The sequence below is a fragment of the Elgaria multicarinata genome, chromosome 9, assembly GCF_023053635.1.
Source record: "Elgaria multicarinata webbii isolate HBS135686 ecotype San Diego chromosome 9, rElgMul1.1.pri, whole genome shotgun sequence".
Taxonomy (NCBI): domain Eukaryota; kingdom Metazoa; phylum Chordata; class Lepidosauria; order Squamata; family Anguidae; genus Elgaria; species Elgaria multicarinata.
The window spans coordinates 61,243,560-61,257,461 of NC_086179.1; the positions used below are offsets into that span (position 1 = coordinate 61,243,560).

The following is a 13,902-nucleotide window of genomic DNA, read 5'->3' on the forward strand; positions in this document are numbered from 1 at the left end:
CCTAATTAAATCCGTGTCTCATCCAAGTTGCTCTTTAAATTGATCTTTATCCTAGCACAGGGATCCTCAACATGGTGCCTGCAAGGACCTCTAATAGTGCCCACAAAGCTCTCCATTTGCCCCTTCAAAACATTTTTTTAGTATATAAAAACCTTGAAAAATGTTAGGGAACCAATTTCTTCTTCCTGTTCCTGCACCTGGTGCAGATTAGCTGTTGGAAGGCAGGCAGAGAAGGAAAGAATTGCTTTCTTGCCCCACCCCATCATCTGACTACACAGATCTTTCCCCTTTGCTGTCTCTCTCCCAGTTCCAAACTCTAGCCTCACTATTTCTCTCCTGTCAAGCCTTTTCCTCACTCTTACTCTCCCTTCTCCCTAGCCTTCTTCTCTCACTCTCTTTCTAGCCTCTAGCCTTGCTCTCCCCTCTACCTCTTTGCTTTGCTGTTTCCCCCTTCTTCCCAGACTATAGCGTCACTATTTCTTCCCCTTCCCAGCCTCTAGCCTTGTTCTTTCTCCTTCCTCTAGTCCTTGCCTTGCTATTTTCCTCTCCCTCCCAGCTTCTAGTCCCACTATTTTGCCCCACCCCCCCACCCCCACCGCCACCTCTTTGGCTCACTTTTGACTAGCTGGGAGTCCATGACAGCCAATATGTGACTAGTTCTATCCCCCATGGCAGCCATTTTGCAATGGTACCCACAACAGTTTCTCAAATTCACAAATGTGCCTATGGATCCAAAAACGTTGGGGACTATTGTCTTAGGAAATGCATTTCATTCTCTGCATTAGCAGTATTGGGGTTACGACAGCAATTTTACAGAAATTTTGCCCCACTGGGACTCCTGTTCTACCACACATCATTCAGAGATCTATCAGTAAATCTCCCTTCTGCCCAGTCCTGTTCTAAATAGCAGTAAAAACCTATGTATATGCTCAGTGTTTTCCTAAATATCTAAAAGATTGATTAGATTAATTACTACTAAATACTATTACAAAGTAGTAGTTGTAATAGTAGTCATTTTATTTATTTTAGCACTAGATCCTATCTAAAGAATGACAAAGCCCTCAGTTACACCAGCCTGGATCTGGCATACCTAATCAATTGGGGAATTTAAAATGAAAAGATCCACTTGCTGAACTGCCCAGCTAAACCATCACCAACGCAAGATGCCCTGTGAATGAATGAACAAATCTTGGTATGAGGCTATAGATCTGCTGTTTTGCTTCTCCCTGACACCACTTAGGATTGCACTGTAAATCTCAGTTTTCAATTAAGTAGCCCCCCATTTATGCAAATGTAAGCCCAATTTAATTCAGTGGGGTTTATTTCTGTGTAGACATGGAAATGATTACACTGTAAATCTCTTTATTCCCACAATAAAATTTAGTAAATACAAGTCTTGAGGCATAGGGTTTTTGTTGTTGTTGTCATATTACAAGCACTTCATGACTGGATACGCTTTACCAGACATTTAAGGTCAATGCTAGGAGAACTTTTTCTTTCCAAGCTCTTCTTTGGAAGTTTTAACGTTAGATTATCTTAAGGCACTTTGGTTGAACACACCTTTATGCTAATAGAAGTCAAGGCACCTTCTCATCTTCAAGGGAATGTGTGCCTTAGCATTCTTTTGAAAATGAAATGTGTATCTTTATATAAATGTACAAGGTTTGGTGTTGAGTGGGTGTTTTTCCTCAACTGTTTGATCAGTTTACAAAAATAATTGCTATGCAGAAATTTACTGCGTTTACTGATGCTGTTGAGTTTACACTCTCTTATACATGTGCACACAGGAAACCTCGACCTGTCTCTCAGCTGGTTGCGCAACAAGTTACCCAGCAATTTGTGCCCCCTACGCAATCAAAGAAAGAGAAAAAAGACAAAGTAGAAAAGGAAAAAAGTGAAAAGGAAACTACTAGCAAAAAGAACAGTCATAAGAAAACCAGGTAAACCTCGGTTCTTTATCTTGTAAAATTCTTAGAAAAGGGTAACTAAAGCAGTAGTTACTCATTTTTTTAGTGATGGTGTTTAACAAGACAACTTGACCCAACATGGTGACTAAATAAAACGTGTGTGTGAAATTAAAAGGATATTTTTTTCATCTTTAGGACGGAGGGTGATGATCATATGGGAAAGACCCACACAATCAGCCCTACCCACATAGTTGTGATATTCAAACACTTCCCAGCAACATTGGATCACACCATGGGGAAGTGGATCCCACAAAGCTGAGTGTGTTTATTTGGAGAGGGTCTGAAATGTAGCTGTATCTATGCCCATATGATGCTGGACACATTATGCATTTAATCTATATGTATAAAAATGATTGGGCTTATTTACTTATTGACAGGAGTATCATATTTGTACATGTATTCCACAATTAATAAAAAAAACCCTGAAATTTAGTATTCACATGGTACAACATAGATTTCTAGAAAAATCTGAAACCAGGGTACATTTATCTCTTTAAATTTAGGACATAAAATCTGCCTTATAACAGTGACCACCATTTCAGCAAGATGCAAACTAAGCCATTGGCTCTGGGCCTCCCCCTTCAAATATTTATGTGGCCTCAGCTTGAAGAAAGGGAAATTTGCTGTGACAGTCAAGGATGTAAGTCTGAAAACTGGACAAGTTGTACACACATTGCACTTCTTCATACAGCATAACAATGCTCAGATGGGGAAAATGAATTTCCACTGGTGCAACCAACTATCTATAGTTACAGAATGCAAGCTGTATCTATTAATATACACTAGTATACACTGCATGTATTATATAACCCATGTTTCAAATTAACCAAAGTTTGAAACTAGAGTTTGTTTTCTGTATTTTGCATGAAATCCCAGGTACAAGGGCTGGGAAATATCCTTGCCTGAGACGCTGGTGAATTGCTGCCAGTTATAAGACAGCTTCATACGTTCATATGCCTATGATGTAATGATCATGGTCATTAACCATGATTGAGCAAATGGGAGTGGCTGTGAAACTGTATGTTTTATTCCCCTGTTAGAGCGTGAATTCCTGCTGCCCTCCTTAACTGCACTTGTTACCTTGACAGCAAAATTAACAACAGTTCAGGTAGGCCCTATTACCACTTAATCAAGATTTAAAATGGGTCCATCTTATTGCCCATTCAGTATCTACCTGAGGCCACTGGGAAAGTTTGTATGTAAATCTGTGGTAAGATGTAGCTAATATGCTGATGACACACAGTTAGATCTTACCCTTTCCTCTGATCCCCATGTAGCACTGGGATCCCTGAACTGTTATTTGGAAAGGGTGATTGGCTAATCCATCCAGATAAGATGAACATGTTGATGGTAGACTGTCCACCTGAGCTAGGAATAGCTGTGCAGCCTGTTCTAAACAGGGTCACACTCCCAGTGAAAGAGCAGGTTTTCAGCTTGGCAGTGATTCTTGATCTGATTTGCAGGTTGTGGTAGTAGTAGTAGGAGGAGTGTTTTCCTCCCCAGGTATGCCTGATGTGCTGGCTGCAAAATTTCCTGGGAAATGAGCATTTTGCCACTGGTACATGTAGCAACCTCATTTGGACTACTATAATGTACTCTATGTGTGCTGACTTTGATGAGTTTCTGAAAACTTCAGTTGGTCCAGAATGCAGCAGCTGGACTACTCTCTGGAGCTAGCTGAAGGGCCCGTAAAACTCATATCATTAAGCAGGTGCATGGGTTGCCACTTTGTTTCTTTGAAGTGATGGTGGTGAACATGTGGCTGGTCAAAAAATTGTGGACTTCAGTGTCTATCAGCTTCAGCCAGCATGGCCAATGTCAGGGATAATCAGGGATGGAATCTTAACAACATGTAGAAGGCCACAAGTTCTTCTTCGTGGTCTCTATGCATCACACATATGGGCTTTGCGCCTGCGCAGAGACCAGACCGGAACCTTCTCTAGCTGAGTGGAACGTTTTTGGCGGGAACCCCTCCCCCACGCTACCGCGCATGTCCATGGGGTTCCCGCCCTTACCTCAGTTCTTCGTCGTCCGCCGTTGTGCCTAGACCGAATAACTTTACCTCTAGCGTTTTCTCTGTTAATCTGTTTAAAATACTTTCTAGCTTACCTTTTCTTCAGCTTTCTTCTTTTTCGTCCTTTTTCTCTCTTTATCTATATATAAAAAAAAAAAAAAAAAAGAGTTTTTTGTAGTTAGATTTCTCCTCAGCGACTTCGGTCGTGTGAGGCCTTTATGGCAATCAAAGCACCATTTAGAAAGTGCGTCAAGTGTGGAGCTAAGCTCCCTCCGTCTGACGGCCATTCTTTGTGCATTATCTGTTTGGGAGAGGGACATGTGGTAGAGACCTGCCACCATTGTATGTCTTTTACCAAACAAACCAGAAAACACCGAGCAGACCGACTCCGCTCCTTACTTTGGGAGAAGGCTCTCAAGGCCACAGAGGCCCCTTCGATGGAAAGAACGGCGGTTCATAAGTCTGTTGCCCGTAAAACGGCAGTTACAAAGACTGTTATGGAGAAACCGTCAGACCATAGCACTGAAGTGCAGACCAGAGCAAATAGGGCTGAGATACCCCTCACGCCTGGTCGGTCTTTATCGAGTTCTATGGCTAAGAAAATCTCTAAAACAGCCAGAACTCTGATATCTTCTTCTGAGCCGGAGAAGAAAAAGAAGAAGAAGAAAAAGAGGGACGTGGAGAAATCCACCGTACCGTCACCTCGACGTCGGGAATCGGCCAAGAGCCATTCCACACCTCCTGCCGTACCGACCACTTCGATACCGAGGTCACCTTCGGTACCGAGATCTATGTCAGTACCGACGGCCACGGTACCGACATGTCCTCCAAGTTTGTCCGAGGGTGAAATTCGGGATTCAGTGTCGGTAACGTCCGCTCGGCAACCTATGAGGCCGCAAGAACTTGTACAGCCTTCCCCAAGACGGACCTCAAGAACAGATTGGGACAGAGCATCGCAGTACTCTGATTCCCAGCCTAGATACATCACTTATGACTGGGAAAGATACCGTCCTCAACAATATTTTCAAGGGGATCAAGGTTACTACCAGCAGGAAGGTTATTATGCACAACCTCCTCCAACAACAAGAGTCTGCCAGTTGCCTCTGCCTTCTCCATCCGCTCAGTTAATGTCGACGGTATCGACGCCTCGACACCGTGCACAGCAAACAATACCATCTGCTGCATCCGCTACTGTGCTACCGCAAGACGAACAACATGGTCTGCAAGTGGTGACGTTATCATCACCAGAGGATAACTATCCTTCCGATTCTGAATCTGAACATTCAGTTGCTCCAGCTGCCCCTTCACCTGACGATGCAATCGACGATACAGACCCGTCCTCTCCTTCGGACGATATGGTACGTTTTTCGGACCATATGCTTAGGATGTCCAGAGCATTGGGACTCCACATACAGGAGACAGATGAATCGGTAGACGACCCAATCTATGATGTCTTTCAGTCGACAACGAACCAACGTTTGGCCATTCCTGTTCCTCAAGCCTTGAAACAAACGGCTCAACTGTCTTGGAAAACCCCTGCAGTGACACAGGCAACATCAAAGAGATTGGAAACACTCTATAAAGTTAAGGAAGAGGATGCACAATTTTTGATTCAGCATCCTAAGCCTAATTCCATTGTAGTGGAATCGGCACAGGGACAGTCACAAAAGACTCATTCTGCACCTGTCGACAGAGAGGGGAGAAAATTGGACCAAACTGGCAGGAGAGTTTACTCGTCCTCATCCTTGGGCATCAGAGCATCGGCGTACGAGGCAACTATGGCGAGATATCAGATTTTCCTTTGGGAAAAGATGGGTTCTCTATGCGAACATCTTCCGGAGGATAAGAAGGAGCTCGCAAGAGTATTTCAGAATGAAGCGACAGCCATAGCAAGGCAGCAATTGTCTACCGCTCGACACCAGGTGGATTGCCACTCAAAGTCGATGATGGGGGCCATTTCTTTGAGGAGGCACGCTTGGCTCAGATCAGCCAATCTTACTCAAGAAACGAAATGGAGGATAGAGAGCATGCCATTCGATGGCGAAGGTCTATTTAATACAAAGACCGACGAGACGCTGGACTCTATCTACAAGGCGAGAACAACAGCCAAAAAGATGGGGTTTACTGCTCCTCCTCCACAGACTCAATACCGACAGAAAAGATGGATAAGACCTCCTCCACAACAACAATACCAACAACGGCCTCAATACCAGCAACCAAGGCAGCAGCAGCAACAACTTCAAAGGAAACGGCCTTATCAGAGCCGTTTCCAACAGGAAAAACGTCAGCCCGACTTCTCTAAGAAGCAGCGGGTTTGACTCCTCGGCTCCAGATCCACCCCCTTTTGCGAACCGCCTAGCACCCCATTACCATCAATGGGAGTTAATAACAACAGACTCCTGGGTGCTCACTATCATCAACTCGGGCTATGCCATCGAGCTCGATGCCCTCCCTCCTTTTTCCGGCGTGAAAGTGACGACTCCATCCCCTCCTCTGCTGCTCGAGGTACAGACCTTACTATCGAAGGGAGCCATCTCTCCCGTACCTGCAGAGGAACTCAATCAGGGTTTTTTCTCTCGTTACTTCACGGTCCCGAAGAAAGATGGAGGTCTTCGACCGATCATGGACTTAAGACAACTGAACAAGTTCATCACCCCGAGGAAGTTCCGTATGACAACGGTTACTTCAATTCTGCAGCTTCTACAGAAAGGAGTTTGGTTTGCAGTGGTGGATCTGAAGGATGCGTACTTCCACATTTCCATCAGGAAGTCGCATCAAGCTTACCTTCGGTTTTCGATCGGAGCGTCCCAGTACCAGTTCACCGTTCTTCCGTTCGGATTGGCCACGGCGCCGAGGGTCTTCACGAAGGTTATGGCGGTGGTATGCGCCCACCTAAGGCAGAAAGGCATTTACGTGTATCCGTACCTGGACGATTGGCTTCTCGTAGCGGACAGCAGCGAGGCGCTCCAGTCGGATATACTAACCACCCTCAACCTGTTGGACTCGTTGGGGCTGTGGGTCAACCACGAAAAGTCCATTTTGACTCCACAGCAGAGATTGGACTTCATAGGGGTAACCCTATCCTCTCGAGACGGGAGAGCATACTTACCTTCAACCAGGGCGAACACTTTGCAGCAGTTAGCCATCGATACCGAGAGCCGCCGAAAAGTTTCGGCATGGACAATTCAGAGACTACTAGGTCTGATGGCAGCTACTACGGCAGTCATCAGATTTGCAAGACTCAGAATGAGGGTATTGCAAACCTGGTTTTTGAGAACTTTCGATCTCAGGCACAATGCTCGACGGACTTACCTTTCGATACCGAAGCAAGTGAGGGCATCCCTGACATGGTGGTTCTCGATGTCGACTCTTCTCGAAGGCGTTCCATTCCAACAAGACGCGCCTTCGGTAACGATCACGACGGATGCATCCTTAGAAGGATGGGGAGCCCATTGCAGCTCCTTAACCTCTCAGGGTCGTTGGCCTCGATCACAGAGGGAGCATCACATCAACCATCTCGAACTCCTGGCAGTAGAAAATGCAGTAAAAGCATTTGCACAGATGATCGAGGGCAAGAATGTCTTGATCGCGACAGACAATACTACTGTAGTGGCATACATCAACAGGCAGGGTGGAACAAGATCACACCCTCTGAACCGTTCTGCACTCAGGATATGGAACTGGTGCATAAAGAGAAGGACTTACCTGACTGCGATCCATGTAGCCGGCAAGGAAAACGTCATTGCGGACTCTCTCAGCAGGTCCTTCCATGTCGACCACGAGTGGGAGCTCGATGTCGAAGTGCGGGAAAGCCTTTTTCGGTACTGGGGCCGTCCTGTTGTCGATGTCTTCGCTACCGAAGACAACGCAATTTGTGCCAAGTATTGCAGCAGGGCAGGAAGAGGAGAGCAATCTTTAGGAGACGCTTTCACCATGACTTGGAGAGGAAATCTCCTGTACATGTTTCCTCCCTTCCCACTATTGACAAGGGTGATAGCCAAGATCCAGATGGACAACTCCAATTGCATCCTCATCACTCCGTGGTGGCCTCGTCAGACGTGGTTCGCTCACGCCCTTCGGCTATCGAGAGGGGATTACATCAGGCTCCCGTCGACACCGAAGCTACTGTCTCGACACCAGGGCAGGGTTCGACACGCAGATCTGTCGACCCTCAAGATGACTGCATGGAGGATAACAACCACTCCTCCTCTGGAACTAGAACTTTGACTGTGGATCACATTATATTGGCAGCACTAAAGCCTTCCACTAGGAAAACTTATGCAGCAAAGTGGCAAAGATTTCGGAACTTTGCTTCAGTACAAGATCAAACACCAGAATCTTGCCACTTACCCTTCATCCTCAATTATTTATTGACACTTTTCCAGCAGGGACTTAAGCTCGCATCCATCAGGGTTCACCTTGCTGCGATTACATCTTTTCACCGGGGTGTGGATGGTTTTACACCTTTTACCCATCCAACAACCAAGAAATTTTTGAGAGGGCTGAAGAACACGATACCGACTGTGAAGAGTATCGTGCCGCCATGGAGCCTGTCAGTTGTGCTGCAAGCTCTGACACGCAAACCCTTCGAGCCCATGGCTTCGACAGACCTTAGGCTTCTAACTTTAAAGACAATCTTTTTAGTAGCCATCACATCGGCAAGACGTGCAAGTGAGCTTAGAGCTCTTAGGATAGATGTTCCATACACTATCTTTCATAAGGATAAGGTTGTGCTACGCACAGACCCAGCTTTCCTACCTAAGGTAGTGTCAACTTTTCATCTGTCCCAGCATATTACTTTGCCTGCTTTCTTTCCTAATCCAACTTCACCTCTTGAGTCTTCCTTGCATACTCTCGATGTAAGAAGGGCTCTTGCTTTTTATAAAGACAGGACAGAGACATTTAGAAAAACAAAGCAACTGTTTATTTGTTATGGTGAGCCTTCTAAGGGACTCCCTGTCTCCTGCCAACGACTGTCACGCTGGATAGTGGAGACAATAGAATTGGCCTACTCTATTGCTAAATTAGAGTTAGTGAAACCTGTAACAGCTCATTCCACCAGAGCTGTTTCAACGTCGGTGGCTTTCACCAGAGGTGTTCCACTGACTGAAGTCTGTAGAGCCGCAACGTGGTCCACTCCATCCACGTTTGTCAAGCACTACAGTTTGGACACCCGTGCGAGGCAGGACTGCTCATTTGGGAGGACAGTGCTTTCAGAGATCTTCAGATGATGCACCAACCCACCTCCAAAGGTATGTCAGCTTGCTACTCGCCCATATGTGTGATGCATAGAGACCACGAAGAAGAAATGCAGGTTGCTTACCTGTAACTGTAGTTCTTCGAGTGGTCATCTATGCATTCACACAACCCACCCACCATCCCCACTTGGTGGTGTGAGACTTATAAATAACACTGTTTTATTGTGGAATGTACTTTATTTTCTTTACTCTCATGTTTATGGGGGCACAACGTCGGACTCCTGTAAACTGAGGTAAGGGCGGGAACCCCATGGACATGCGCGGTAGCGTGGGGGAGGGGTTCCCGCCAAAAACGTTCCACTCAGCTAGAGAAGGTTCCGGTCTGGTCTCTGCGCAGGCGCAAAGCCCATATGTGTGAATGCATAGATGACCACTCGAAGAACTACAGTTACAGGTAAGCAACCTGCATTTCCCCACCCTTGTCCTATACGATCTGAAGTTGTGGTATCTTATGGAGCACCTCCTGTCATTTCTTCATTTGGGGATGCCTGAACAATGAGGGCTAAATCCAGGTCCTTTTCATCTGTGGCATCCTATCTCTGCCTAGTTAGCTTGTCACAATCTTTAAAAAGCTTGTTGAAAACTTTGGTTTTTTTTTTTCAGAAGGCCTTTGGGCCTCGAGTAGGATGTTGAAGTCCTTTGATTTTGAACTTTTGTAGTTGTGATTGTTGTTGTTCTGCTTTAAATTATATGTTTTCTGTTGTCTTTTTTAAATTATTATATAAGGATTTTATATTTTGATTTTTTTAAAAAAACCTTATTCTTGGGCTACTCAAACATATTATAAATTTGAGAAAAAATGAAATAATAAATAGTGGGCCTGTTCAGACAACATGCTAAGCCAGGGTTAGCCCACTAACCCTTTTGCAGCAAATGGTTAATGTGTTTAAACCATGGTTATGTAGCCACTATGGCTAAGAATAGTTCACACAAAATGCTAAGTCATGGTTCACAGGACACACTAAGCCATAATGTTTAGCTCAAAATGCTTAGCCACTGTGGCTTAGTGTGTCTTCTGAACAGGGTCATAATTTGTCTACTAACTTCCTGTGTTTTTAATTAAAACACAATATTTTAAAAATAACTTTAAAACATTTCTACCAACCCTACCCCTACAATGTTCAGTGAAAGGCCATGTAGCTTTAGAGAACGCTTAATTCTCCATTATCTGTGCAGTACAGGAGCAGGGATGGACTACTTTTTGATTCATCATCTGATTCTGTGTACGGGCTGCTTCACAAGTGATTGTAGTATTGGATTTTACTGCCACCATTTCAACATGGATATGGCTCCATGTGATTGCTGTCATGTATGTAAATAGTTAGCTGCTTGGGTTAGTACCATCATATGGAACAGATTGTTACATCATATCAAAACGCCTTTATACAAATCTATGGAGTGGCCATATTCAGAATACTGTGTGCAGTTCTGACCACCCCATCTTAAAAGGGCATCACTGAGCTTAGAAAGATGCAGAAAAAGCTCAACCAAAATTATTAGAGGTCTGGAGCACTTTTTGTACAACTAAAGGCTAAAACATTTGGGATGTTTATTTGAAGGAAAACAGGCGACAAGCAGGGAGTATGATAGGGATTTACAAAATCACTCAAGGAGTGGGTATAGAGAGAGATTTTTCTCCCTCATAATATAAAAATGATCATTCACTGAAATTGGTAGTAAACAAAAGAAATACTTTACACAATGCAAATTAATTTATGAAATTCACTGAAATACAAGATGAAGTGATGGTCACTATCTTAGATGGCTTTAAAAGGGGGATGAGGTGTATTCTTGGAGGATCAGCTGTTACTCATGACAACTATGGTTGATTGAGATTGAATGTATTTTGGTTTACTAAGGCCTTAGCTAGACCTAAGGTTTATCCCGGGATCGTCCCAGGGTCATCCCTGTTCATGTAAATGACACACAGGGGATCCCAGGAGCAGGCAGGGATGACCCCGGGACAATCCCGGGATAAACCTTAGGTCTAACTAAGGCCTAAGCTGAGATAGGGCACAAGTCTTTTGCCCTCTTGCACTGCCCTTGTACTATCCTTTCCATCTCCTTTGTCATGTGCTATGATTAAAGGTTTTTTGGGTTAATTACCCATCATTCCCCATTACTTCCAAACCAAAAAATTACACTTATCAGGTTTAAAATAAATGAAGAACTGAAACCAACTTCAAAGTGTGGTTTCAAATCCCGGTTTGTTTCAAACCTGATTATAGTTTTCTGGTTCAGATGAAACAGCAAGCTAGTTAATTAACCCAAGAAGTCTTCAATCACTGTGTGTTGAAAATGGAGGAATAAAAAAGCATTGAAGACACAAGCCTCATACCTCTCTCATCTTAATATTATTCTACATCCAAACCAGGCCTATATGAACTTTCACGTTCAAAGCAGTATGCCACTGAATACCAGTTCTGGGGAGAACAGCAGGAAAGGGCTGTTGATTTATGCCTTGATTATGGCTTTCTGGAAGCATTTAGATGGTCACTGTGCAGTGCCAGCTACAGGTTTTTGAGGGCCATTGAGCAACATATCCTAAATGAGTTCTCTTCCCTCAGTGTATTATCTTACCACCATTCTCACTAGCTGCTATTGCTACTCATCCTTTCTCATCATTGCTACCACTTGCTTGCTTGACAGGCAGAAAGCCAATGAGTAAGTAGGCAGTGGCATCAACTGCTCCTCCTTCTCACTACCACCATTGCCTGGCCAGAGCAATAGGAAGATGAACAAACACGTTGCAATAGCGAAGGGGAGGACCAACTCCAGTGCGCTCTTGTCTGTGGGTCTCTACTGGGATGTTGGCACTTGGCAGCTGTGCAACCATACCTACCATTGACACTGGCCCTGCCACTGAGTGAAGCAGGACGCTTGACTATATAAACTTTGGTGTGATCAACAGAGCTCCTTTATGTTCTTATCTTCACAGTTGCATCACACACTTTTGGACTTGCCACCAGTGCTGTCCTGGAGATGTTCCATATGATGGTGGTGATCCATGTAGCTAGTTGTTGTCATATGTGAAGGCGGCTTCTTGGAGCCTTCCCATTTGAAAACATTTGTTTTTCAATTTTGAAAAGAAAAATGTTAAAGAAAACATATATCAAGTTCTTCCACTTCTTTGTGTTGCCTCTCCTATGATATTTCTCCCACTCCCTTTCCTCATGTTATTTGTCCCATACCCACCTCTTTTTCCCAATGTCCCCTTCAAATGTGCTTTCTTTGTCACCAAGCTTTGTGAATAATGATGTACAGCCAATTTAGGATTAATTGTTTTTATTGAACATTTGAATATTAGTTATTAGAGTGTTGAAGGATGGAGCCCAGTGGTAGAGCCCATGCTTTGGATGTATAAGTTCTCAGGTTTAGTTCTTGGCATTTCCATTTATAAGTTTTCTGGGAAAGGGGCTGAGAAAAACTTTGCTGGAGATATGGGAGAGCTGCTGCCAGTCTGAGTAGACAATTATCTGATTCAGAATAAAGCCAGTTTCATTGCATATTTGGGCTCCAAAGATAACTTTAAAATAAAAGATGGGGGTGTTCTGAGTTACCTCTTTAATTTGATTATTTATATTATTTTAGGCCCAGGTTGAAAAATGTGGATCGAAGTAGCGCCCAACACTTGGAAGTTACTGTTGGTGATCTGACAGTCATTATTACAGACTTTAAAGAAAAAACTAAGTCACCACCTGCTTCCAGTGCAGCTTCTGCAGATCAGCACAGTCAGAGTGGTTCTAGTTCTGACAATACAGAGAGAGGAATGTCCAGGTCATCTTCACCTAGAGGAGAAGCCTCATCATTGAATGGAGAATCTCATTAAAGTTTATTACTCCAGTTTCTTTAGTCTTTCCTCTCCAAAACTTGCAAATATACACAACTTCTGCCAACAGTTACCACATTTTCATGACTTGTTATCACCATGCACGATTTGTATGTCAAGTATGATTTATGCGGTTTATACAAGCAAAGTGCAACAGTGAAATTAAATTTCATTTCAATCTACAAAACATTTTCGGATTAAATTTTTAATGTTCATATACAAAGGTGCCATGAAAATGTGGTTTGAATGTTCTTGATGCAGTGTTACTGGTAAGTCCATTTCCACCTTTAGTTTAATGAATTCTAACACAACTCTTGGATTCTATACTATTGGCATGTACTGAATTAAAAAAATATAACATAGTTCAAGCTGCCTACATATGTATTATTTGAGAATTGTGAAACATAGTTATATGTATGCAAGTCAAAGATCAACTTAATCAACTATTGCTGCAAAAGACTTTTCGTAATGATTATCTTTAAAACACCTGCTGGTACTTGGTGTGGTTGAACAGGAAAAATGTTATTAAATAAAACATTTGTATGAATTTTTGCCAATGTCTGACACATTTTACTAGATTACTGTTACTGAATTATGTTGCTGGCTTCTACGATATTTTCCTCACACATTTAGAACATTTATTGTAATGTTTACAAGCAAAAAAAAAAGTAAATCTGTTACAAGCATTAATTGTTTAGCTTTATAATTCAAGTATAGTACTACCTTGTCCTTATACACTGGTATTCTATTTTATAGAACATGAATTGTTCACAAATTATTAGGGATTTTCTGTTTTGTTTTCTTTTAAAATCTAGATTTTTAATATCTAACTAC

The 13,902-nt window shown here is 43.3% G+C and overlaps 1 protein-coding gene and 1 long non-coding RNA gene across 4 annotated transcripts in view; one reads left to right on the forward strand and one right to left on the reverse strand.

Annotated features, from left to right (window-relative positions):
• Positions 1-13,619, forward strand: part of YAF2 (YY1 associated factor 2) — a 37,370-nt gene extending 23,751 nt beyond the window's left edge. For 2 of the 3 annotated variants that reach the window (XM_063133993.1, XM_063133994.1), the window contains 2 exons: positions 1,788-1,940; positions 12,831-13,619. In XM_063133993.1, coding sequence (XP_062990063.1) covers positions 1,788-1,940; positions 12,831-13,068 — 391 coding nt within the window. In that variant the 3' untranslated portion in view covers positions 13,069-13,619. Of the gene's footprint in view, positions 1-1,787; positions 1,941-2,102; positions 2,608-3,007; positions 3,832-12,830 lie in introns of those variants that run through there. The other variant, XR_010025824.1, reaches the window with a different exon arrangement.
• LOC134403647 (uncharacterized) lies at positions 6,596-7,348 on the reverse strand. Its single transcript, XR_010025825.1, has 3 exons — positions 7,294-7,348; positions 6,766-6,873; positions 6,596-6,681 (listed from the first exon to the last, which is right to left on the reverse strand). It is a non-coding gene; the product is annotated as an uncharacterized LOC134403647 (long non-coding RNA).
• Positions 13,620-13,902: the final 283 nt, after the last annotated feature.